The sequence below is a fragment of the Dipodomys spectabilis genome, unplaced genomic scaffold, assembly GCF_019054845.1.
Source record: "Dipodomys spectabilis isolate Male_0828 unplaced genomic scaffold, ASM1905484v1 ptg000066l, whole genome shotgun sequence".
Classification (NCBI taxonomy): Eukaryota; Metazoa; Chordata; class Mammalia; order Rodentia; family Heteromyidae; genus Dipodomys; species Dipodomys spectabilis.
The window spans coordinates 471,716-496,630 of record NW_024870743.1 but is presented as its reverse complement, the minus strand read 5'-3'; the positions used below and the strand labels follow the sequence as shown (position 1 = coordinate 496,630).

Genomic DNA, 24,915 nt, shown 5'->3' with positions numbered 1-24,915 from the left:
TCATTACGTATGCTCAAGAAGTCAATTCAGTAAGACAAAACAACTGTACATATGTGTGCACTTAATGCCAAAGCACATGATTTTATAAAACGAACAATTACTGAAACTAAAGGGAGAAAAAGATATCCAATCCAGCAATGGTAGAGGACTTCAGTATCAGGCTTTCATCAATAAACTAAGATAAAAAACAAATGAACAAACAAACTACCAGAATAACAGGTGTTGATGGCTCATGACTGCAATGCAGCTACTCAGGAGGCTGAGATCTTAGAGCCACAGTCTGAAGCCAGCTCAGGCAGATGAATCTGAGAGACTCTTATCTCCAATTATCCACAAAAAGCTGGAAGTGGAGGTGTGGCTAACGTGGTAGAACAGCAGCTGTGAGTGAAAAAGTGGAGCAAAAGTGTGTGTCTGCATTTGAATTTGATGTGGCCACACCTTTCTCTGCCCATACCCTAGATAAGGCCTAGCCCAGGCGCGGACGCCCACTCTCTGCTCTTTTCTAGCTCTTTCCTTCTCTTCTCTTTCCTAGCTCTCTCTTTCCCAGCTCTCCCTCTTTTCCAGCTCTCCCAGCTCTCTTTCCCAGGCCTTTCCCCACCACGTGGAGGACCAACATGGCCTGGTGCCAGCCAGAATGATGAATAAACCTACCCCTTACCTGAAAAAAAAAAAAAAGTGTGTGAGTTTGTCACACACACACACATACACACACACACACACAACCACCCTGCCCTACCAGAGTTACATTATTTTATAGATTGAACGAATTTAGCAGATACTTATAAAACATTAATTCTGAACAGCTTCAGAATGCACACTCTTCTTATTCAATTCCATTAATCTATGGTATGTTTTGCAGTATGTTGTATAGAAAATACCATAAATTAGGCCACAAAATAAGTCTCAACGAATTTAAAAAATTGAACTAAAAATTAACAACAAAACAAACCAGAAATGAAAACTCATTCATGCAGATTTTACAACATGCTACCAAAGAAATCAAAAGGGAAATTTAGAAATTTCTTGGAGCCAGGTGCCAGTGGTTCATGCCTATAATCCTAGCTAAGGATCACAGTTCAAAGCCAGCATGGGCAGAAAAGTCCATGAGACTCTTAACTCCAATTAACCACCAGAAAAATGGAAATGGCGCTGTGGCTCAAGTGGTAGAGTGCCTTGAGCTAAAGAGCAAGGGACAGTGCTTAGGCCCAGAGTTCAAACCCTACAACCAAAAACAACAACAAATGAAATTTCTTAGCATGAATAAAATGGAAACAACATACAAAAAATTCTAGTATACTGCAAAAATAGTACTAAGAGGTAAATTTTTTTTTTTTTTTGTCGGTTGTGGGGCTTGAACTCTGGGCCTGGGCGTTGTCCCTCAGCTCTTCAGCTCAAGGTGAGCGCTCTACCACTTGAGCTATAGTGCCACTTCCGGTTTTTTGGTGGTTTATTGGAGATAGGAATCTCACGGTCTCTCCTGCCCGGGCTGGCTTTGAACCGCGATCCTCAGATCTCAGCCTCCTGAGTAGCTAGGATTACAGGCGTGAGCCACCAGCGCCAGGCTCTAAGAGGTAAATTTTTAACAGTAAATGCTCAAATTAAAAAAAAAAATGCTGGAAATTTCAAGTAAATGACCTATGTGTTTTAAGGACTTGGAAAGTGAAGGGCAAAGCCAAACTAAAATTAGCATTTCAAAAGAAACAATACAGGGGCTAGGAAGGCGGCTCAGTGGTAGAGTGCATGCCTTGCATGCCCGAGGCCCTGGGTTCGATTGCTCAGCACCACATAAGCAAAAAGAAAAAAGCCAGAAGTGGTGCTGTGGCTCAAGTGGTAGAGCGCTAGCCTTGAGCTGAAGAGCTGAGGGACAGTGCCCAGGCCCAGAGTTCAGGCCCCACGACCGGACCCCCACCCCCCCCCCGCAAAAAAAAAAAAAAAAAAAAAAAGAAAGAAACAATACAGGTCAGAGAGAGATAAATGAAATAAGTGACTGAAAAGAGCTGTTTCAAAAGACACTCTGACAAACGTTTGGCTAGACTCAATAGGATGAAATATAAAAAAGGAGATCATACAACTGCTATCACAGAAATTCAAAGGATTATTATAGGCGATTATATACCAACATTTGCCAACAAACTGGGAAAATTCAGAGGACAGGTATAAGTTTAGATGCATAAAACCTACCAACATGGGCTGGGAAGGCGGCTCAGTGGTAGAGCGCTTGCCTTGCATGCCCGAGGCCCTGGGTTCGATTCCTCAGCACCACATAAGCAAAAAGAAAAAAGCCAGAAGTGGCGCTGTGGCTCAAGTGGTAGAGTGCTAGTCTTGAGCTGAAGAGCTGAGGGACAGCACCCAGGCCCAGAGTTCAGGCCCCATGACTGGACCCAAACAAAACAAAACAAACAAACAAACAAACAAAAAAACCTACCAACATTGAGCCACCAAGACATGGAGAACCTCTATAAATCAGTAATGATTAGCTTGGTTTAATAAGGAATAAAAGTCCCCCAACAAAGCCAAGTCCAGGATTGAATGGCTTCACTGATAAACTCTACCAAATTTTATATTTATTTTATTTTTGTTGGTTGTGGGTCTGGAACTCTGGGCCTGGGCGCTGTCCCTCAGCTCTTCAGCTCAAGGCAAGAGCTCTACAACCTGAGCCACAGCACCACTTCCAGTTTTCTGGTGGTTTATTGGAGATCAGAGTCTCACGGACTTTTCTGCCTGGGCTGGCTTTGAACTGCAATCCTCAGATCTCAGCCTCCTGAGTAGCTAGGATTACAGGCGTGAGCCACCAGCACCTAGCTTCTACCAAATTTTAAAGAGGGTCTACCAATATTCTTTGTAAATTATTTCAAGAACTGAAAGGAAAGGAGCCCTTCTAACTCATCTTACAAGGCCTGCTACCATGATAACAAAAGAAAGCAAAGTAATATTAAAAAAAAATCTGTAGACCAATATTCCCGAGGAATATTTCCTGCAAAAATTCTTGGCAAAATACTACCAAATCAAAACCAACAGCACATATAAAAGACCTTGCATCCTGATTTAAATCAGGATTTGAATCAGAGGCGCAAGGATGGTTCAACATGCTTAAGTCAATATAGACAAACATGACAGATGACGAATAAAAAAATACTATGATCATCTCAATAGAGACAGAAAAAACATTCGATAAAACTTAACATTACTTCATGATAAGAACTGAACAATTTAGGCTTCCACCTATATATGACAAATACACACCCACCACCACAATGAAGGAGGGAAAGCTAAAAATCTAGAACCAGATAAAGTCTCCACTCTTAACAGTCTTAGTCAATTTAGTACTAAAAGTTTTTTGCCAGACACATAAGGCAAGAATAAGAAATAAGAAGCATACTAACAGAAGAGAAAGTGGTTAAATTATCCTATTTGTAGATTATAATACTGTATACAAGATAGCCTAAAGACTCCATAAAAAATTTCAAACTGTAAATTCAGTAATCAATATACAAATATTAGAGAATTTTAAGGCTGGGAATGTGGCTCAGTGGTAGAGTGCTTGCCTAGCATGCATGAAGCCCTAGGTTCAATTCCTTAGTACCACAAAAACAGAAAAAGCCAGAGTGGTTCTGTGGCTCAAGAGGTACAGTGCTAGCCTGGACCAAAACAAGCCCTCAGTTCAAGCCCCAGGACTGTCAAAAAGAAAAGAAAGAAAAGAAAATGAACTATACAACTTGGGTGGGGAGGGGAGAGAAAAATTGGGAGAGCAAGGGAAGGGGTGACACTGTCTAAAAAGAAATGTACTCGTCTGCAGATTTAGATAGAGGTAGAACTGTGGCTCAAGTGGTAGAGTGCTAGTCTTGAGCAAAGCTCAGGGACAGTGCCCAGACCTTGAGTTCAAGCCCCAGGACTGTATGCGCGCGCGCACACACACACACACAAACACACACACACACACACACACACACACACACACACACACAACTATATCCCAAATAAAGATTATTTTTTAATTATTTTTTAATTTTTGTCGGTAGTAGGGTATGAACTCTGGGCCTGGGCACTGTCCCTCAGCTCTTCAGCTCAAGGCTAGCGCTCTACCACTTGAGCTACAGCGCCACTTCCAGTTTTCTGTTTATGTGGTCCTAAGGAATCAAACTCAGGGCCTCATGTATGCAAGGCAAGCACTCTACCACTGAGCCACCTTCCCAGCCCCAAATAAAGATTATTTTTAAGAGAAAAATATTCATTGCTGTTTTAAGGTTGCATTCTGGAACAATCTGTAATATGTCATCTGGTAACTTACTCTCAGATGAGCACAAGGCATGTTGCACTTTTATTTAAGTCCTCCCACAAGGAACGGCATACCAAAGCCCTTTGGAGGTTTAATTTGTGCATTCAGTTTGTACATTCCTCATTACGTGTCTTAGAAGGCGCTCATCTCTAGAAGCAACGGCAATAGCAGGAACAGGCTGCTTGGAAGCGGGGAGGGCTGGGTCAGCCAGGGAGCTAGAGTTGGTTCTATACAGGGCAGTCTGCAAGGAGCAGCTCTGACCGGGGAGGGGCCATCTCAGTCCCCAGCCCTGGCTCAACCCGGACAGCTTCTGGGAAGGACAGACTCCATTTCCACAGTGCAACTATCACTATCCACCCAAAGCAAAGAGGGAAGGCAAATCAGTTTAGGAAAAAAACAAAACAAAACAAAAAAACCACCTGGCTGTGTCCAGTGAGAAAATGACATGACTTGAATAAAGGCCCAGCTGTCAGCTTCCATATTTATCCTGCAGCACTTGTTTGTCACAATACTTAAAAAGGCAATTTGTAACCTATTCATGTTTCAAGAACCCAAATCCTTGTTCTGACTCACATGCAGTGATTGGGAGCAGGTGCGCTAACTGGGCATCTCTGGCCTGGGCTGCGATGTGGGAGGTGAAGAAAAGGGCTCACAGGCATTCGTGCAGATTGCTGGAGGCGGGCACTAGGTCAAGGACCTGTGGGCTCACTGGAGCCTCCTTGGCTCAGATTAAGGTAGGTCAGGTCTGCCCTGGGCCTGAGGCCTTTCCACGTCCGCTACAACCCCTGCGGTTCCTCCAGGGAGAGGTTTCCAGCACTGTTCGGTATCACTGCCATGCCACTGAGCCAGCCCTCAGCAGCCCTATTACATCACAAGCAGCCGGGCGGAATCCAGATGCTCCTGCCCAACCCCAGGGTGCCCACACCACCTCTGGCTTTCTGTCAGTCTCCTCAGGGCCTTCATACCTTAAAGAACACTCTTGCCTTTCCACTCAGATCAAATTGAGAGAAAGAGCTTGTGTGTGTGTATGTGTGTGTTAGCGTTGGGGCTTGAATTCAGGGCTTGGGTACTGTCCCCAAGCTTTCGGTGCTCAAGGCTAGGACTCTACTTGAGCTACAGCTCCACTTCCCACTTTTTGTGATTAATTGGAGGTAAGAGTTTCACAGATTTTCCTGCCTAGGCTGCCTTTGAACTGTGATCCTCCGATCTCAGCCTCCTGAGTAGCTAGGATGACAGGTGTGAGCCTCTGGTGCCTGGGGTGGGAGCCTTCTATCTGGAGCCACATGTGCTTCAGGGCTAGCCCACCGGCTCCCCTCCCCCGACATGGAGCCCACATTTGGTGCATCAGATGCTGCGTGGTGCCTTCATTAACTGTTGTATCTTCACTGGGAACCACAGGCACTCTGGACCTCGTGGGCCTCTGGCATCCATTTCTAGTGATGGTCGTCCTCACACATGTTGTGACACTGTCTGCTTGGTGTGGGGCACGCACATACAGGAGAGGCTGTGCTGCAGCATGGCCAGATGGAAGCTGGACACACTAAGCTGTATGATTTCCACATGAGGAAATGCCTCTGGTTTTCATCTACCAAGAGTTCTAAGGAGAGGGAGTCAGACTCAGGCTCTGCGGCCACCACCCTCCACCCTGAGAGTGACTTCAACCAGAACCGTGAATACCATACCATGCGACGCTCCATGAGGGAAGAACTACAGCTGGGCAGGGCGTGGAGAACACGTGGCGTGTCCTGTGTGCTCAGGGGAAGGGGCCGAGGCCAGCACTTACCTGGCTGCAGACTGTCCTGACCCTGTGTAGTCTGTCCAAGGCCTCCTGTGGATTGCCCAGATACTGCTGCAGCTCCGCGTGCAGGATGCGCATGGAGAAGGGGACCATCGAGCCTGGAATGCAGACAGGGTGGAGTTAGCCTGCTTGCTGGCACCGGCACGCTTTCTCACCGGGCACAGGGAAGGAGGTGTGTGCAGGTGCTCCAGTGCAAGTGAGGACAGAACCTATCCATTCCCTTGTTGGTGGCATCAGTAAACACATGTGTTTCTTTGCAAAGTTGCAGCTACATTTGCCGGGATAATTATCGAGATGTGTGGACGGATGCCAGAGCCTTTGTCTCAGCTGGCCGCAATCATTCAGGAGGTGTCCGTCCTATACAGCACCCCGGCACAGACCTGCGGTGCCCCGCAGGGACCAGCAGGCCGCTCGGGCGCTCTTCTCTCAACGAGAAGGCTTTGAGCGTGGGCTCTCAGAGCAGGCACATGAGTGATGCCCAGAAAGTAAGATTCGTCCTGCAGGCGACCCTGAGACACCAGTGAGGGGCGGCGGCTGCGTGAGGAAACTGCCAGCTGAGGAGACTGTCTGCTTAGATGCCGACACCGCAGCCCTGCCCCAGAGCCACCCCTCGGAGAGGAGGGGTGGGGCGGAAACCCCGTTACCCAGGCCGCCTGGCAGGGTGAGTTAGGGAGACACGTAAGGAACCAGCCTCCAAACATGGCTGTGATCCCGCAGGAGAAAGTGGTATTTATGTAAGCAGCCTGCACCTGCACGCCTGGCACCTGGTCCGCTGATCACAGAGGAGGTGGACTGGTGCTGGTGTGACGGTGGAACGCCCCCACAGGCCCACCGGTGGCAGCGCGCTCCCCAGCTGGTGGTATGATTCTGGAGGGACCTGGAGACGTCGGGAGGCGGGGCCTAGCTGGAGGAAACAGGTCACTGCATGTGGGGCTGTCCCTGTATCTTGTCTCTGGCTCTGGCCATCTTTCCGTCTGCTTCCTGCCTGCTGTGAGAAGCCTCCTCCTGTCAGGGGCTCCCATGCAAATGCACGAGCCATGCAACACGGAGCAAACCCTCAGAAACGGTGACCAAACCTTCCTCCGTTATGTTCTTTCTGTGTGGTATTTGGTCACAGCAACAGAGTGACTAAAATGCCGGCAGAGGACAACTGCATGGATTCAGTGGAGGATGCCCAAGACAGGCCCAAGCTGTTAATACACAGACCTGCAATGCAGGTCAGAAGATGGTCAAAGAGCAAGCAGTGTGGCTCCTGCCATTGAGCCTCTTTTCCTGAATCTACTCATCTTCTGCTCATTCGCATCACAGAGGGTGAGATGAAACGTGAGCCTCCTGTCAATACTCATTCTCTTAAAAACTTCACTGAGCTTAAAACGCTGCAATTCTTTTTCTAATAACACAAGATAGCCTCTGCATTTGAAGATGAGCAGCTGAGTTTAATTATAATAGAAACTATTTCGGTTTCCTGTAAGAACAGTGCCACTTCCAACAGACAGGAGGTCTGCTGGTCCAGAATTTATTTCAGTGGAGAGACTACCTCAACAACCACAAACTCTGAGCCAGGCACAGAAACAATCTCCACTGCGAGTTCTCAATTCAGCTTGCAAATCATCTGCAATACAAAATGTAGGGGGAGCCACCTGCACCACACCTGACCACCATCAACCCACGGAAGTTTCTGCACTCAGGACATGCAAAAATGTCACGAACTGCTGGGCACTGGTGGTTCATGCCTGTAATACTAGCTACTCAGGATGCTGAGATCTGAGGATCAGGGTTTGAAGCCAGCTCAGGTAGGAAAGTCCACGAGACTCTTATCTCCACAATTAAGCACCAAAAAAGTCAGAAGTGGAGCCGTGGCTCAAGTGGTGAAACACTAGCTTGGAGCAAAAAAGTTCAGTAATAGCCCAATGTCGTAAGTTTGAGCTCTAGGACTGGTGCGCATGCATGCACGCGCGTGCACACACACACACACGCACGCACGTACTCGCACGCGCGCGCACACACACACCCTCATGAACTATATGAAAATACAAATTTTTGAGAGGAGGCAAAATAATGCTGAGGATTATTTTGCATTAAATGTATATATTAGAAAAGAAATACCTAAAAGCCAATACTACTAATTCTAGCAAACGGTTAATGAAGAAATGATACCTATTTTGTTTATCTCTTCCAGAAAACAGAAGCTGAGAAAACCTCTCAATTTGTTCTAAAAGGTCAGTATTACCCTAATACCAACACCAGACAATGATAGTACAAAATTGAAAACTGAACAGCAATATATTTCACAAACAGAAGCAAAAATCCTCAACAAAATTAATGTAACTTAACAAAAAAAAATTGTACCAAAAATTATCAAATGGAATCTAATAAAATGAATTTTAACAAATAAAATAGCAAACAAGTCTAATAATATACAATGTGACCCATGCAGGATCATGGTTAAAAAAAAAGTCCTATCAAGAAATGCAGGGGGTGGGCAGGAAGGTGGCTCAGTGGTAGAGTGCTTGCCTCACATGCATGAGGCCCTGGGTTCGATTCCTCAGCACCATATAAACTGAAAAAGCCGGAAGTGGTGCTGTGACTCAAGTGGCAGAGTGCTAGGCTTGAGTGGAAGAGATCAGGGACAGCGCCCAGGCCCAGAGTTCAAGACTTACAAACAACAACAAACAAACAAAAAAAACCCAAAAAAAACCCCAAAGAAAATTATTTGTATGATTAATGAAAACAAAATACACCTCGTGGCGTGACAAAAAAAAAAAAAGGAAAGATGCTGAGTGCCAATAGTTTACACCTGCAACCTACTCAAGAAGCTGAGATCTGAGGAGCCTGGTTTAAGCCAGTCTTGCAGCAGAGTTTGTGAGACTCTGATCCTCAATTAAATACCAAAAAGTTATGGAAGTGGAGCTGTGGCTTATATGGTAGAACACCTGCCTTGAGCAAAAAAATGCAAAGACAGCACCCAAGCTCTGAGTGTAAGTCCCAGGACTGGTGGACACACACACACACACACACACACACACACACACACACACACACTCTCTCTCTCTCTCTCTCTCTCTCTCTCTTCCAGGAAAGACATGCAGTTTATAGAATTAAGACATGAACAGAACAGCTAGGAAAGCAGTGTCTATTAGCTTCATGTAAGACATGTGAATTTGATGTAATAGACTTTAAGGCCAGGTATTGGGCTCAGAAGACAAAAGAGGTGTGGCTACTGTCCATCCACCTCAATAACACAACACAGAAACTGTGCTGTTGTAAGTCAGACCCTCTTGGTCTGGCTGGGCCAGCTCATCCAAGAGCAGCTGCTGTGCCCAGCGGCGTCGGCTGTGCTAAGGGTACTGCTGAGGGCCACAAAGCACGCAAGGCTCCCACCACCACAGCTGCCTGTCTGGCAGGACCAAGTAAGTGCCTTGGTAGAAAAAAGCTAGATAAAATTTGTAAGGAAGCAGCTTCTCTATGGATGTGTTTCGTGAAGATCCTCATGTACAATTACTATCTGCCAAGCATCCAGGTTGGCATGATACTATAGAAGCACTTTTCATTTAACATTTAAGAAATATTACATGTAAATATTCCTGCAAAATGTATTTCTGACTGTCCCCAGCACTGCTAAAAACCCACACTGCCACGGAAGAAAGAGGAATGTGCCAGAAAGCAGCACCGGCCTGCCATGGGAAGTGAAAACCAAGAAGAAAGGGCAGCATGTCAGCTTGACCCCAGAGGGGCCACCGCTGTCCACTGTGGGGTGGACACAGGCTGGGAGGCTGTGTCCTCTGTGGTCTGGAAATGTGGTGGCCTGGAGGCTGTCCCTGAGAGAGGGCTGACCATGTGTACTAACGCCACCGTCACACGACCAGGAAGCATTGACGTCCCTGTTACCAGCACAGAGAGCATTTGCAAAGGGCCCCACCAAACCTTTCCCAACTGGCATGGCTTTTCCTCTCGTTTTCAAGCTGCAAGGGCCACTGCTGCTCGGTATGTGTTTTCCTGGACACACGTCTTGTCTCTGAGTGGTAGCTTCTCCTCCGGTGGGACCGCCATGCCCATCAGTGTCCCTTCTTTTGCTGGACACACTGCCTCAGTACATGTCCGTCTGTCCCGAACACAGCACCACACTCCTAATCCCCAGCAATCACTTTCCATTCAGAACTACATCCATGAGCAGAAAAGACATTCTACAGTAAATATTAACTACGTATGTTCCAGTTTCCTGAGCTTACAGCCTGGAAGTGGCCGTGCCTGCCCAGGCGTGGCTCTGACTCAGCTGCTGACTGGTGAAAGGTTTGTGCACACCAGAGCAAGAGGCCTTCTTGGGTGGTCTCATGATAGCAATGAAACCCTCCAGTGAAACTGTGTGTGTCTTTAACAGTCTGCGTTGATGTTACTTTAACAAAAATGATGGGCAAAGAGAAAAGCAGTAAGATTAACAAGTCTTCTCCAGCTGCGGAAAGAAAGCCATAATAACGCATATGTAACGTAAAGAAAGCCCTAATAACGTCTTAGCACAAAACTGCTAAGATCTCAGCTACAGACAGTGCTGGAGATGCTCTGATCTGCTCACAGCGAAGAGCAGAGGATCCCACACAGCACGTCAGAAAGTTCCAGTGACATCCAACAAATCTAACCAGGCTGAAGTCACCGATGGAAATTGCTGGAAATGTCAGAGATGTGTATGAAACACAATACTGCTCTTTCCTGACATGAAAAACCTCAAACTTCTTAATTTTTACACAGGATTCATCTGAGGTCTCATTATGAATATCTTGAATGGGAAAAACTGTGTCTGACATTCAAATGAAACATATTAAAGCTCATTCATAAAAGTTATTTGTTTGTGTTATTATAGCCTCCTGTAAAGCACATTTTAACGACTTGCTTTGCTAATATATTGCGAGCTAAAATGAAATGAATGAATCAAGTTCTCACAGTTGTGCTTGTTACTCCACCAAGTGAGAAGAAAAATGAGTAAACATTCAGTGTATTATTGTGGATGAATGTTAATGCACTTCACAAAATGTGCATATGATTTATGGCTCATAATGTGAATTAGCTGCTTACTGATGCATAGACACTGTCCTCTGCACTGCCGGCGCGTCTCCCTCCTGGCAGCCTTGGGAAGACACGGCCCCACAGGAAGGAGGGGGATGGGCAGACCCATACATTTCATTCCTGTCTTCTGAAGATGAAGAAGAGCCTGAGTCCTCAGCAGGCCTTCTAGACCATGTGAGCACCAGGACATGAGAGCCTGACATGAGCCTGGGCTCAGCTTCTCCACCTCACAGGACACACACCTTTAGTGTCACTCCTCACAAGTGGGAACAACTGAGGCACAAGTAGTCATGTGGGGTCTATAGGGCACCCTGCGTAGCTGCATACCCACCGAGGGCGGGGCAGGAACACCAGCACATGGGCCTGTGCACTCCAGTCCTGAGCCTTTGGTTGGAGGCAGACAAAACCTGATCACAACCATCTTAGCAAATCTCAGGCCCAGGCAGAGTGTGGAAGCAGTGAAGGGCTGGGCTGAAGCCAGGTAGGAGTTTGCTGTTGAACTCAGGCCCTCCTCACATTTACTACAACTGTGTTCTATTAGGTGAGCCATACCCCCGTCCAAACACGCATATCCTTTAGGAGAAAAAACATAACGTCTATCTCCTGACTCTCAGAGCAAGCAGGCAACACTGACCACACAGGAACAGCCCCGACCTCACAGGCGGCGGCACCTGTTTGCTCTCTGACACTACCAGACGCTGTGAGGAGGCTCACTCCTCTTCGTGGAGTGGAAGTGTGCTCACAGCTTTACATGGAAAGGCGAGTCTCAAATGGCACATCAGGGACACCGGCTGACTCCCACCCTCGTCACCACAGGGAGGGAGGGCTGCACCGGTGCCAGGAGGAGCAGACTGCTGGAATCTCTGAGGGCTGCTGCTGCTGCTTTTTTTTTTTTCCCCCAGTCTGAGACTAGGACTCAAACTTGGCATCTGACATTTTTCTTCACTGGCTGGTGCTCTACCATCTGAGCCTCGCCTCTGACCTTTAAAGGATTTAAAACCAATTTCCCCAAAGACTTCCTGAGTGCTGTGTGTGGGCAGTCGACACTTGGGGTCACCAAGCTAGGACCTTCAGAAACACCTCTGAGTCTATACCCCACTTCTTCCATCTTGGAAGAGCGGGTGGGGTGGGCAGGGCGGTGCTTCTGGACCCTGCTTCCCAGGCCTGCTGTTCCCTCCTGCATGGAAACCTCAGGACCTGACGGAAGGGGCTTCAGGACTAGAGCCCCGTCCCAGCCAGGGTGGCACCAGCCTCTCTGCCCTGAAATCTCCCTGGTTGGCTGGTTCTCTTCCATGAAACCCACCAGCCAGCAGCTCAGGACCGCTGCTTGCATTTGTTATTTTAGGTAATAAGCGGATCCTGACCACTTTTTTCTTTTCCGTAAGGGGTAGCAGCAATTTAGTACCAGGGCTGCCGAAGCTCCCCAGCCTCCGGACGTCAAAGGATTCTGCAATCAGAGCACTGCAGACCAACTACCCCAGCGGTCCCACTTGGAAAAGGAAGAGACGAGACAGGGAAAGCGTAGGGATTCAGGGATGACTTCACCGTGCTTCTCTACCTCCCTTCAGAGACAGGGGACCTGAGTCTAAAAAACACACATAATAGAGCTGAATTCTGTTTTACTTTTACTTCTGAGTCAAGGTAATAAGTAAGATATTCAACTCAGTCTCGCCTGCCCAACAAGTGCTGCCGATGACCCTACACAAAGATGTCCTGTGCCTCAACGAACTCAGGGCAGAATAGCTGAGCCGACTGCTGTAAAGCCACTTGTGTATGTGGCATAATTTAATGTTCACGTCACTCCCAGAGGTGTGCAGATCACCACTGTTTTGCTAATAAGGATGGTGGGCACAGAGATATTTGCCAGCCCAAGGCAGCACAGCAAGTCAGTGTGGGGGAGGGCGGGAGGGGAGGGCGAGGGCCTAGCTTCAAATAACTGCTCACATTGCCTCTCAAGAGATTTCCTCCCACGTCAGTTTTCTGCTAAAGAACACAAGAGGGCTCAGGTTTCTCGGTAAGGTCAGTCCTCCACTTCAAGGCCACAAGGGCTTCTATAGTGTGTCTTTTCCTCTCTGCAGCCTTATTTCTGGCTTCCGTCTAGAACAGGTTTGTGCCATGGCCCCGTGTTTCCAAACAGTGATTGTGACTGGAGGGCCACAATGAAATGTGTTAAATGTATTAAGAACAGAGACTGGGGGAGACCTCTCACCTGTGCTCCACGTGGAAAGGACGGGTGTCCCTTCATTCGCAGGAGTGCGTGTGCATCAAAGAGCAGCTTTTACTTAGGCCCCAGCGGGAAAAGCCCGATGCCCAGTGTCCAGGCCCTGCAGCCACCACCTTGCCTGCCCTGGCACACGCCTGAGGTGGCTGCTGTGTGGACCCGGGAGGTGTGTGTGAGCACCGGCAGGGCACGTGGCTGCAAAGCCGAGTGCGCTCACTCTGCGAGTTCAGGATCGTGGCTGGGCTGCTCATTTGATTTTTCAGGATTGGGTCAATGAGAAAAACTGAAGATACCTAATTACACCTGAGCGACAGAAAAACAGGGCAAACACATGGCATTACGCAGACATTAAGGACCACTGTCTTACCCCTGCGTCCTGGATACACATGCGGGTAGTATTCGTAATAAAGGTCTGGTTGGTCCAGATTTCCAAAGGGCTCCAATTCCACTTCAGCATTCTGGAAAAGGCCTAACTTCACCAGCAGTGCCAGCCTCACAAACCACAGCTGAAACGCGAGACAACAGGAACAATGCATCAAGTCAGCAGCTCCCTCTTCCTTATTAGCCTGATTGCCAGCGCCCAAGGCAGGGGCTAAGCTCTCTTTCCCTCTTTGCACTTTGCATAGTTACATGTTTATAAAAGCACTGGAGCTCAGAAACATCAATGTGAACGATTCAATTCAATCAGCCACACTCGGTGAGCAGGGTACGTGTGCGAAGCTTCACAAGAGCTGGAAAAACAACCCAGCCCGCTGGAAGGAGGATGTCAGAGTGGGCTGGGCAATGACTGCAGAGCCGAGGGGGAGAGGGCCCAGGAGGTGTCGATCGGGGGTGGGGAACGTGGCCTGTGTGTAAGGCCCACGTGAAAGGCTCGCGCTATCATCCTGCTGGGCCTGCCATGGCAACTGCAGGTGGGACTTGAAATTCAACCAATCCAGGAGCTCTGCTCATGGCAACATAACCATCAATGCGATCAATGGCCCTACAGTCTTGCTTGGAAGATGAACGAGTTGTGCTGGAGATGGCTTGGGCGGGTCTGCAGGCCCAGGGGACAGACAGGTGGACATGGACCCAGGGAGGGCAGTCCTTGAGCTGTGTGCCTGTGAGCTCTCCAGGGCCCATGCATACAGCCACTTTGGGAACTGAACAGTGCTTCAGAAATGACTCACGTCAGTCTCTGTACTGACAAGAAAACAAGGCTAATGTGCTCATCAATGTGTACAGAAGACAAAGTAGGTACACACACTGAATGGCACAGTATACAGACTTACAAAAGGAACTCTTGGCATTTCAACAATACCTAGACTCATACCATTCATTCTTTAAGCCATCCAGACACGCCTGCTGTGGATGCCAGACCTAAGACCTTCCATTCCCAGAAGCAGAGTCGAACAGTCTCCCAGAGCAGAGGCTGAGAAGCCAAACGACAGCGCAGCAAGTGGGGGGCTCACCTGGAGGGAGTCGGTGGTGTGGCTGGTGGGCAGCCCGCTCTTGCCGTAGCCTTGGCCGTGGGCTGTGAGGAGGCGTCCGCACAGGTCCACAGCTGCCCTCCAGTTTTTGCAGCTCTGTAAGACAGAACAGGACACAGAACCGCATGCATGTGTCACTTTGCTGGAAGAAGCTCCACTCAGCCTCGGGTAAGGCTGGTTGGTGGCTGTCCAATATGGAGAGCCATTTGAGACAATCAAATCTGAGGACATCAAAATTTAACAACTGGTTGAACATGGGGAGGAGAGTTCTTACTGAAAAGCTTTCCTTGGCCCAATCTATACAAGACAGCTCTATCTTGTGATTTCTTTTTTTTGTCCGTCATGGGGCTTAGACTCTGGCCTGGGCGCTGTCCTGCAGCTCTTCAGCTAAAGGCTAGCGCTCTACCACTTGAGCTACAGCACCACTTCCGGCCTTTCCTGCTTATGTGGTGCTGAGGAATCAAACCCAAGGTACCTCATGCATGTAAGGGAAGCACTCTAGCACTGAGCCACCTTCCCAGCCCCTATCTTGTGATTTCTGTGAATTTAAATTCAATAATTTAATTTTATGCTATGTTAGAAATATTTATTCATATCTGTAAGATACAGAATGGGGGCTGGGAAGGTGGCTCAGTGGTAAAGTGCTTGCCTCCCATGCATGAGGCAGTGGGTTTGATTCTTCAGCACCAGAAAAGGCTGGAAGTGGCTCTGTGGCTCAAGTGATAGAGCGCTAGCCTTGAGCTGAAGAGCTGAGGGATAGCACCCAGGCCTACAGTTCAAGCCCCATGACCGACCAAAAAAAAAAAAAGATATAGAATGGACTATATTTTCAACAATTTCATTTTGTCACTATGAATACAGTGACTCAAGAATGCCATCAACGTTCCTGTCACACATCAGTTTACCCCATCATACTACACTACATTACTGGAACCATGGGATGGTGGTGGCCACCGACAAACGTTGCCCTCTACAGGAAGAGGGCAGCCAGGCAGCCAAATGGACAACATCAGAGAAAGATGGTCCCTCTGTCAAGACACAAAGGGAATTCTCCATACCTTCAATGTAACAGGCACCATGCTGTAGATGTGCCCATGTGTACATTCAACAAATGGGCTGTAAGTACCTCCTGTTGGGCAAAGGGTTCAAGGGCAAAGTGATAAACGAACTCTTTAATTGTTGGATCTAGCGAGCAAAGGTATATACCAAGTGTTTCTTGAACAGTAAGTTTAGGGTGCCTTGAGGCTGGGTGGCCAGGCAACCTCAGATGGGGTGGGAAAAGGTGGGGGAGAGGGCAGCTGCAGGTCCCTGGAGTTTCCTTAGGACAGGTAGGTTTTGAGCGACACAGCAAACCCAGGTGGGTGACTAGGACACAAATGAAGAGAGAGGGAGACACGGCTGTGACACAGTGGGGAAACGAAGGAGAGAGGGAGGGAGGGAAAGAGAAAGGGAGGGAGGAGGGAACGGGAGAGAGAGAGACAGGCAGGCACACACACACACACACACGAGAAGAAAGAAAATTCTGGACTTCAGGCCAGGCAGAGCCCAGACTCACCCTGAGGGGCTTCACGAGTCTGAAACGTGAGGGGAGAGCACGCACCCTTTCTGCATGTGAGCTCGCCCCTCCGCGCAGCGGGGCTCTGCATGAGTTAGTGCAGGGTCTGAGCGTGGCTGAGCTTACAGATCTGGGACCCGGACCCTGCCTCTCGGGGGTGAGGATGGAGTCAGGTGTCCTACGCGCGGGTGCTGAGCCCGGTGCCAAGCAATGGTGGACATTACTGGACGAGGCCCCATGAGGCACCTATCGTGTGCTCCAGCCTCAGTGTGATGTCCTTCATAACGCTGCCAGGCAGGCGGGTGGCAGCGCCCTGCGGGAGAACCTTTCCTCTTCTCCCTGACTGCAGGATGGCCTGGACTCTGTGCCAACCGGCACCGTCTCTGGGCTGCCCAGCCCAGCTCTCCAGTGGTTCCCCAGAGAGCCAGCTTCTTTCTTTCTGTGCTGAATACCATTCCACTGAACACACGTGCACTGGTCTTTTGACTCACTCACGGAAGGCCATCTTGGGTCCACTGGTTTTGGGCATTCTGAACAAGGTGCTGTAGATGCCTGTGTGCAGTGTTGTGTGCCCCTCATTGTTCAATTCAACGGGGCACCTCCTGGCGGGTGTGTGTGTGGTAGTTTCACTGCTGGGTTGTTTTACAAGGACAGGCTGGCTGCTTGCCAGAGTGGCTGTCCCGGTTTGCATTCCCACCTGCAGCAACGGGAGTTCCTTTGCTCCACGTCCTCGCCAGCACCCTGGTGGTCTCTGGACGTGAGCCTCTCGCACGGGTGCTGAGGCTCTCACGGCCTGACGCGCTCCTCAGCACTCCTCTTCCACGTGATCCTCCGCGGCCTGGCAGCGGGCAGTCCACAGTGCCGGCCAGCCAGCTGCAAACGTAGACGACTCAATGTCGTTTCTCAAAATACTTCCCATGGCTTTCCTCCCTTTGGGTGAAGAAACAGCGTATTCCCAATGCAGTCAGGTCTTCAACGGCTAGAACAGCCCCCGGACTGGGTACTGCAGTGAGTCTGTCTTTGCAGCCATGCAAGCAACTTTGAGAGCCAGTGGTCAACTATGAAGATGAAAATATGCCACATTCCTCCCAACTGTCCAAATTACGGTAAAACAGCTTCAAGTAATACGTACTCTTATGTTCTGGTGGACAGATCAGAAATATTTTTAGAGTCACTGAGATAATTTGCTGAAATGATCTCCAAATGCTTTCTCTAGTCTAAATTTGATGCAATAATCACTTTATGCAGCACAAGTGGCTATGTATATATTCTCTTTGAATTGCAAATGGTGAAGAGCAGGAAAGACCTTCTGCCAAGTCTGGAGCAGCTCTGCATCTGTGTCTGTCTGATCCACCACCAGCACAGCCGCTCGCCGGCCCCCTCCTAGGGCCTGGCCAAGTGTGCTGGCCTTGCCTACTGGGGGCACTTACCAAGAGCGCAGAAATCGCAAGACACTCTGGGTAAGTGTATCAAGACACATGTGTGCTCAGGCACGCACACCTGTCCATGATCACACATTTATGACAGCAATATCACTTGTCTGGCAAAGAAACCATCAGGCTGGCAGCACTGGGGTGGCGTCTTGCAAGATGAATCAGAGATGCCTATGGACCAAAGACCGCACCTTATGCAGGGGTGGTGGGTGTGGGCACTATGGTGGAAACGCACACAAGCCACAGAGACTGTGGCCCCTGTCTGTGGACTCAGAAGAGACTTTCTGATGAGGGAGCAGAGCACACAGCAAACTGTGACTGAGCCGGGGGTGCAGCGGGGGTGGGGGTGGTGTTGAAAAGGCTGGTCCTGGGAACTGAGCAGTGGGTGACAGGCTCAGATAGCCGCGGAGCAACTGCTGCAGGGCAGGTGCAGGACAGTACTGGCAGGTGCAAGGCAGGTGCGGGACAGTTTTCTAATTCTTTAGTGTGTATTCTGAGGACAGAAAACCCCACTGAGCTGAATTAGTGAATAATGCAAAGAAACAAGGTCTTGACTTAGCACAAGAATGGAATGGGAGTGAGAGAGGAGACAAACATCTTTCATTTCTATTACATACTTGGGAGGTAAAGTATTTTTTATTAATTTTCTGGGAAGTCCAAGTTCTGATCTGGGCAAAGGAGCATTATCATTATTAGCACCAGGAATGCAGGAGAAGCGGCAGGCAAGCCTGTGGGATCTGAGGCAATGCACCTCGTGAACACACACCGTTGCCTTCAGGAGAGCCGCCCACACAGTCATGGCTACCGCCCACACCCTGGCTCCTGCCCCTTGCCCGCACTGTAGGACTCACGGAGGTGGGAGGTGCAAAACTGAGTGAGAATGCCGTCTTTGAACAAGGATGTCCTCATGCTTCTGTGTCCTTGTAACCCTTATTCAAACACAGGTTGCTCTGTGTTCTTGCCTTCACTCACAGCTTCCTTGTATTCTACAGATGCTCTTGGAAGACAGCGTTGGATGCTGGCTGCGTGGCGCAGCTGGGCTCAGCTCGCAAGGCAGCTCTCCACCTTGGATGCCAGAAGAAGTGCCAGCTTTCCAGAAGCTCTGCAGGCCTGGGGCCGCCAGGACACCATTCTGGGAGAGCTGAGGGCGCCCTGCACCCACCACTTCACACTGCCCCAGCCATCCCAGGATGAAAGAAACACAAATCACATCTCCTGAACCAAGGATGGACTCCCATGTGGACGGTGCCTACCACAAACGAAACAGGACAGTGCGCGCTTCGGCAGCACATATACTAAAATTGGAACGATACAGCTATTGCTTCTAACGTATTTATCAGGTACCATGTGATTTTTTTTTGTTGCTTTGTATGTTCCTTCCCCATGGTATAACCCGTTTTCACTTTATTGGATGTTGGTATAATTTGGGGAGGGGAAGGTTTAAAAAACTAAATGTTTAAATAGGGATACAGGTGGACCCATTGCAACGATGAGACGTACAAGACACTATGTTGAAAAACGAACTTTACAATTTAGGCTGGGGGCAGGGAGAGTGTAGGTGTGAGGTGGGAGGGAAGGATGGTAGGGGAAAAACAAAGGAGGAGGCAACGGTGCTGGACAGGAAATGTACTCATTACCTTGCTCATGTAACTGTAACCCCTCTGTACAGTATTTTCACAATAAAAAACTTCTTAAAAAAAGAAAAAAAAAAAGAAACACGACAGAATGGAGAAGCTCCATGGCTAGACAGAGTTCAAAGGCCAGGTGTGCAAATAAAGGGTTGTTGTGAGGTTTAAGAACAGAATAGCAGTGACGACTATGTCCACCAGGAGCCCCGAGGTGTGCTCCACAGAAGGTCTTTGGTGTCCATGGTGTGACAGGACGCTCTGCGTAGGGCAGATGGACGCCGTCAGGATGTGCCAAGTGTGGGCTGCAGTCTAGTGTCCTTTCCCTACTTGCACTGTACAGCTCCTGTGGGCACAGCCAGGCCGGGCCTCTTGGCTGCTCTGGGCAGCTCCCTCGACCCCTGGATGAGGCTTGCTTTCATCAGGCCATGAGCACATGGCTGCCCGAGGCTACAGAGACGTCAGAAAATGCAATTGTACCAATTATGCAAAACAGTTTCACCTCTGAGTTTCTTTCTTTCTTTTCTTTTCCATTTTTTTTTTTTTTTTTTTTTGTGCTGGTCTTGAGTCTTAAACTCAGGGCCTGTCTTCCTCGCTAGATCCAACAATTAAAGAGTTCGTTTACCACTTTGCCCTTGAACCCTTTGCCCAACAGGAGGTACTTATAGCCCATTTGTTGAATGTACACATGGGCACATCTACAGCATGGTGCCTGTTACATTGAAGGTATCGAGAATTCCCTTCGTGTCTTGACAGAGGGACCATCTTTCTCTGATGTTGTCCAATAAACCCCGAGCTTTTCTGCTCAAGGCCGGCACTCTACCACTTGAGCCACAGCTCCACTTTTGACTATTTGAGTGTTTAACTGGGGCTAGAGTGCCACAGACTTTCTTAACTGGGCCAGTTTGAACCGCAATCTTCAGCTCTCACCATTCTGAGTAGTGAGGATTATAGCAGTTATCACTGGTATCGAGCAAGTCTGAAAGTCCGAGCTAGCTAGCTAGCTAGCTTGCTTGCTTCCTTCCTTTCCTGCCATTCCTGGGGCTTGAACTCAGGGCCTGGGCTCTATCCCTGAGCCTCTTTGTGCTCTAGATTAGTGCTCTACCACTTGAGCCACAGTGCTACTTCCAAATTTGATTATTGATATTTTTTATTTTTTGCCAGTCCTGGAGCTCAAACTCAGGGCCTGGGTGCTGTCCTTGAGCTTCTTTTGCTCAAGGCTAATGCTCTCCCACTTAAGCCACAGCACTACTTCTGGCTCTTTCTGCTTATGTGGTACTGAGGAATCAAACAAAGTCACATTCCCAGGTCTCTCTGAGTTTCCTGCTGGCCACTCCAGAGAAAAGGACCACAGTCTGCAGTGGTCTCCAGCCCCTTAAGGCCCTCAGCTGCAGGCCTACGCACCGTTACTCCTCCAGCGTGTCAGTCAGGCCTTCAGCTGCACGCCTGCGCACGGTTACTCCTCCAGCGTGTCAGTCAGGCCCTCAGCTGCACGCCTGTGCACAGTTACTCCTCCAGCGTGTCAGTCAGACCTTCAGCTGCACGCCTGTGCACCGTTACTCCTCCAGCGTGTCAGTCAGGCCCTCAGCTGCACGCCTGTGCACAGTTACTCCTCCAGCGTGTCAGTCAGACCTTCAGCTGCACGCCTGTGCACAGTTACTCCTTCAGCCCACCAGTCAGGTGATGGTGTAGACTCAGAGCCAAGATCACCTTCTGGACTCAGGCAAACCCTCTGGGCTCTTCATCCGCTCACTATGGCTGTGCCATCTCCAAGGATGGGATCTGGTTCCTGGTGATATCAATTTGGTTCCTGGACACCAGTGGTCAGAGGACTCCCTTCAGATGAATACCACAGGACAGAATCCTACTCCTTAGCAGGCACTTGCTCTTGAAGTTAATATGAGTTTGGACTAAGATTTTTCCTCACCTCAGTAGCTCCTGGGGAAGGAGGTCTGGCTGAGTGCTTTGTCTTTAACTTTGAAATATCTTTACTGCAGTACTTAGTATGCACAGACATCAAAAAGGTAGACTAGGGCTGGGAAGGTGGCTCAGTGGTAGAGCACTTGCCTTGCATGCATGAGGCCCTGGGTTCGATTCCCCAGCACCACATAAGCAAAAAGAAAAAAGCCAGAAGTGGTACTGTGGCTCAAGTGGTAGAGCGCTAGCCTTGAGCTGAAGAGCTGAGGGACAGCTCCCAGGCCCAGAGTTCAGGCCCCACGACCGGACCCCCCCAAAAATAAAAAATAAAAAAAATAAATAAATAAAAAGGTAGACTAGGCCAAGCGTCAGTGGCTCACACCTGTCACCCTAGCTACTCAGGAGGCTGAGATCTGAGGATCACGGTTCAAAGCCAGCCTGGGCAGGAACATCTGTGAGATTCTTATCTCCAATTAACCACCATTAAAATGGAAGTGGTGCTGTGGCTCAAATGGTAGAATGCTTGCTTTGAGCTGAAGAGATAGTTCAAGCCCCAAGACTGACAAAAAAAAAAAAAAAAGTGGACTAACAGTAAATTCACAAAACAACAAAAAATAGTAGGTTTAATCATACAAGCAAAGAATCACAAAGTGTAAAAAAGCAAATGCCTTTGTTAGCGCAAGAAACCAGAAAAGTTTCAAAAGTTCTCTGAGCAGAGAAGACAGTGAATCAAGTTCATTCATGTAACATACTCTGACTTAAGTACTTTTCGCCTTCTGAGACTTATCCTAAAGAAAGCATTACATATGTGGCAATGGTTCATCCCAAGGTTGTTTATTCTGGCTTCAGACTATGAGGCTATTAAAATGTTTTTAACTTAAGCCAGGTGCTGATTGCTCAGGCCAACACACCTAGCTACTCAGGAGATTGAGATCTGAGGATCTCAGAAGTCAGTATGGGCAGAGAAATCGGTAAGACTCTTATCTCAGCCAGGTGTGGGTGGGTTCACATCTGTCATCCTAGCTACTCAGAAGGCTGAGATCTGAGGATATAGGCTCAAAGCCAGCCCAGGGAAGAAAAGTCCATGAGACTCTATTTCCAATAAACCACTCAGAAAACTGCAAGTGATGCTGTGAGCTGAAGAGCTGAGGGACAGTGCCCAGGCCCAGAGTTCAAGCTCCATCCACGCCTGACAAAAAACAAAAACAAAAACAAAAACACCCCTCTTATTTCCAATTAAACAGCAAACTATGGAAGTGGAAGAACTGCTTAAGTGGTACAGCCTTGAACATAAAAACTAAGTGAGAGTGTGAGGCCTTGAGTTCAATCCCAGTACTGGTGCATACACAAAAAAGCTGCAACTTAAAGACTCTTTAATATGGGGAACATGTCTTAAGAGAGATCTGCACGTAGTACTCATTTTCATAGATGTACATACCACGTATAGTATACACACACACATACACACAGCATGTATGTCTGTATCAACACACACACTCAAAGTTAAAGGACAATTCCCTTCATTTTTTCTCAAGCAAACCCCACTGTTTGTAAGATCAGGCACAGGTTTGTGAGGGAAGGGGCGGGTCATCCTCCCACAGGATGCTTTCTCTCGCTGGCCTCTGAAAATGGCACACGCACACCCGTCTCACACTGCAAGGATGCCCAGGGACCCTGCCACCTGGGGCAGTGCTCAGCACGCAGCAGTACCAGTCACGCCTGCTAAAGTGCGGAGCTTTACCAAGTACTAAATATGACAGCTAAAGGAAGCTCGATGGTCCTGAAGAACAGCAGACAGGACTCACGGTCAACCTTCTGCACTTGCAGGTTCTGCATGCCTGGGTCCGAGCAATGGTGGCGGGACCTGGGCAGGCTCTGTCTTTGTGTCATGTTGTTCTAAACCACACAGTACCACTGTTCACAAGTACACCAGATCAGACATGGCTCAGTATGCTACAGACAACACTTTATATGAGGGTACGAGGGACTTGACTACCTCAGAGTTTGGAGTCCTCACGGTCCTGGAACTGGTCCCATGGAGACCCAGGGTGGCCGTGGCAGACATGGAGTCTGTAGAGGCTGGTTTCTGCTGCCAGCACAGCTTCCTAGGAACAACTTGGGTTGTTTTTTTAAAAACGATTTGGCTGACCTCAAAGCATCAGAATGTGCACAGGTGTAAAATCATATAGATGAGAAAATGAGGAAATCTGTATATAGGTATTTATGTAATTTTGAAACAAACAAGAAATCGTGCACAATAAAGGTCCCGGCTCATTATATTCCCCGTGTACAGGAACATACCACCAATAAAACACTTGAATATGTAACAAAATTATTTGCGGCGACTTTCTGCAAATACGACGTGCTCCACAATTAAATAGACAAAATAACTCATATAAAAGCCTACAGCCCTGCTATGATTTCATATACTGTGTTTTTCAATCTCAAAGTAGTACACTACTAACAATGAATCAAAACTGTATCCTCTTATTTAGTAAGTAAATGTAAATTCTCTTAAAAATGGCTTTTTTCATAGATGAAGAGAAAATGTTTATGCTCCTATGAGGCTCTTCCAATGTAATGTTCCCTGGATACCTGATATAAAAGATCTATGTAGATAATTGCTGCTATTGACTAAGTGCACTATTTGGCTAGGCAATCTTCTGATGAATTTTAGCCTATAAATAGCATTGCAGTAAGATCTGAACCAATTTATACTAACCCAAGAAGCTTTTTTTTTTTCTGTCATGGGGCTTGAACTCTGGGATGGGCGCTGTCTCTCAGCTCTTGAGCTCAAGGCTAGCGCTCTACCACTTAAGCCATAGAGCTACTTCCAGCTTTATTTTTTCTGTTTATGTGGTGCTGAGAAATTGAACCCAGGGCCTCATGCATGTGGGGCAAGCGCTCTACCACTGCGCCACCTTCCCAGCCCAAGAAGCACTTTTCTAGAAGTTGACCCAATTCTTGTGGCAAGTGATAACAAAGACAGCCTGCATCAGGCATCCGTAGCCTGGTCCCCTCATTTCTAGGGAGACCTCGGGGCAGCAAGGCTGCAGGATGTAAAGGATCAGACTTGGACCTGGAACTGGAGTTTAGGACCAAGATGACTAAGCCTGTATCACCTATCTGGAGGTTAGATTTGGATGAATATCTGGGTTGAGCATCAGCTGGTAGGACAGCCAACAGGTGGGGTGATTTTCCTAATGTCACAATTAAAAGAACGCAGATGTGATCAATGTAGTATACATACATCCAAGTATTACGGCAGTATTATTCTGGATTTATACTTCCCCAAATAATGTATTTCCTTAAGGAGAATACAAAATACACATTTGGTTGACAGGTCAAGTGTGCTCTGCATTCTGAAGACATTTCTGGTGCAAAGAAGTTCTTCCTATCAACAGGGTGGGGGGGGGGGGTGGGGGGGGGGGGTCTGCCAGCAGATCCTCTGGGACAGGCAGTACGTGGGACACTGCCCTGTCACGGAGTTCCCAAAGATGCCTATGAAAGAGGGGTCTTTGTAAGGCAACAGCCAGCAAGGGACAGCGATCCTCGGGGCCACA

The 24,915-nt window shown here is 48.3% G+C and overlaps 1 protein-coding gene across 2 annotated transcripts in view; it reads right to left on the bottom strand.

Annotated features, from left to right (window-relative positions):
• Window positions 1-24,915, bottom strand: part of Trappc12 (trafficking protein particle complex subunit 12) — a 60,920-nt gene that overhangs the window by 21,190 nt on the left and 14,815 nt on the right. For both annotated transcript variants that reach the window (XM_042680860.1, XM_042680859.1), the window contains exons 4-6: window positions 14,805-14,918; window positions 13,721-13,859; window positions 6,060-6,172 (exon numbers count right to left, since the gene is read on the bottom strand). In XM_042680860.1, the coding sequence (XP_042536794.1) occupies window positions 6,060-6,172; window positions 13,721-13,859; window positions 14,805-14,918 (366 nt within the window). The remainder of the gene's footprint in view (window positions 1-6,059; window positions 6,173-13,720; window positions 13,860-14,804; window positions 14,919-24,915) is intronic.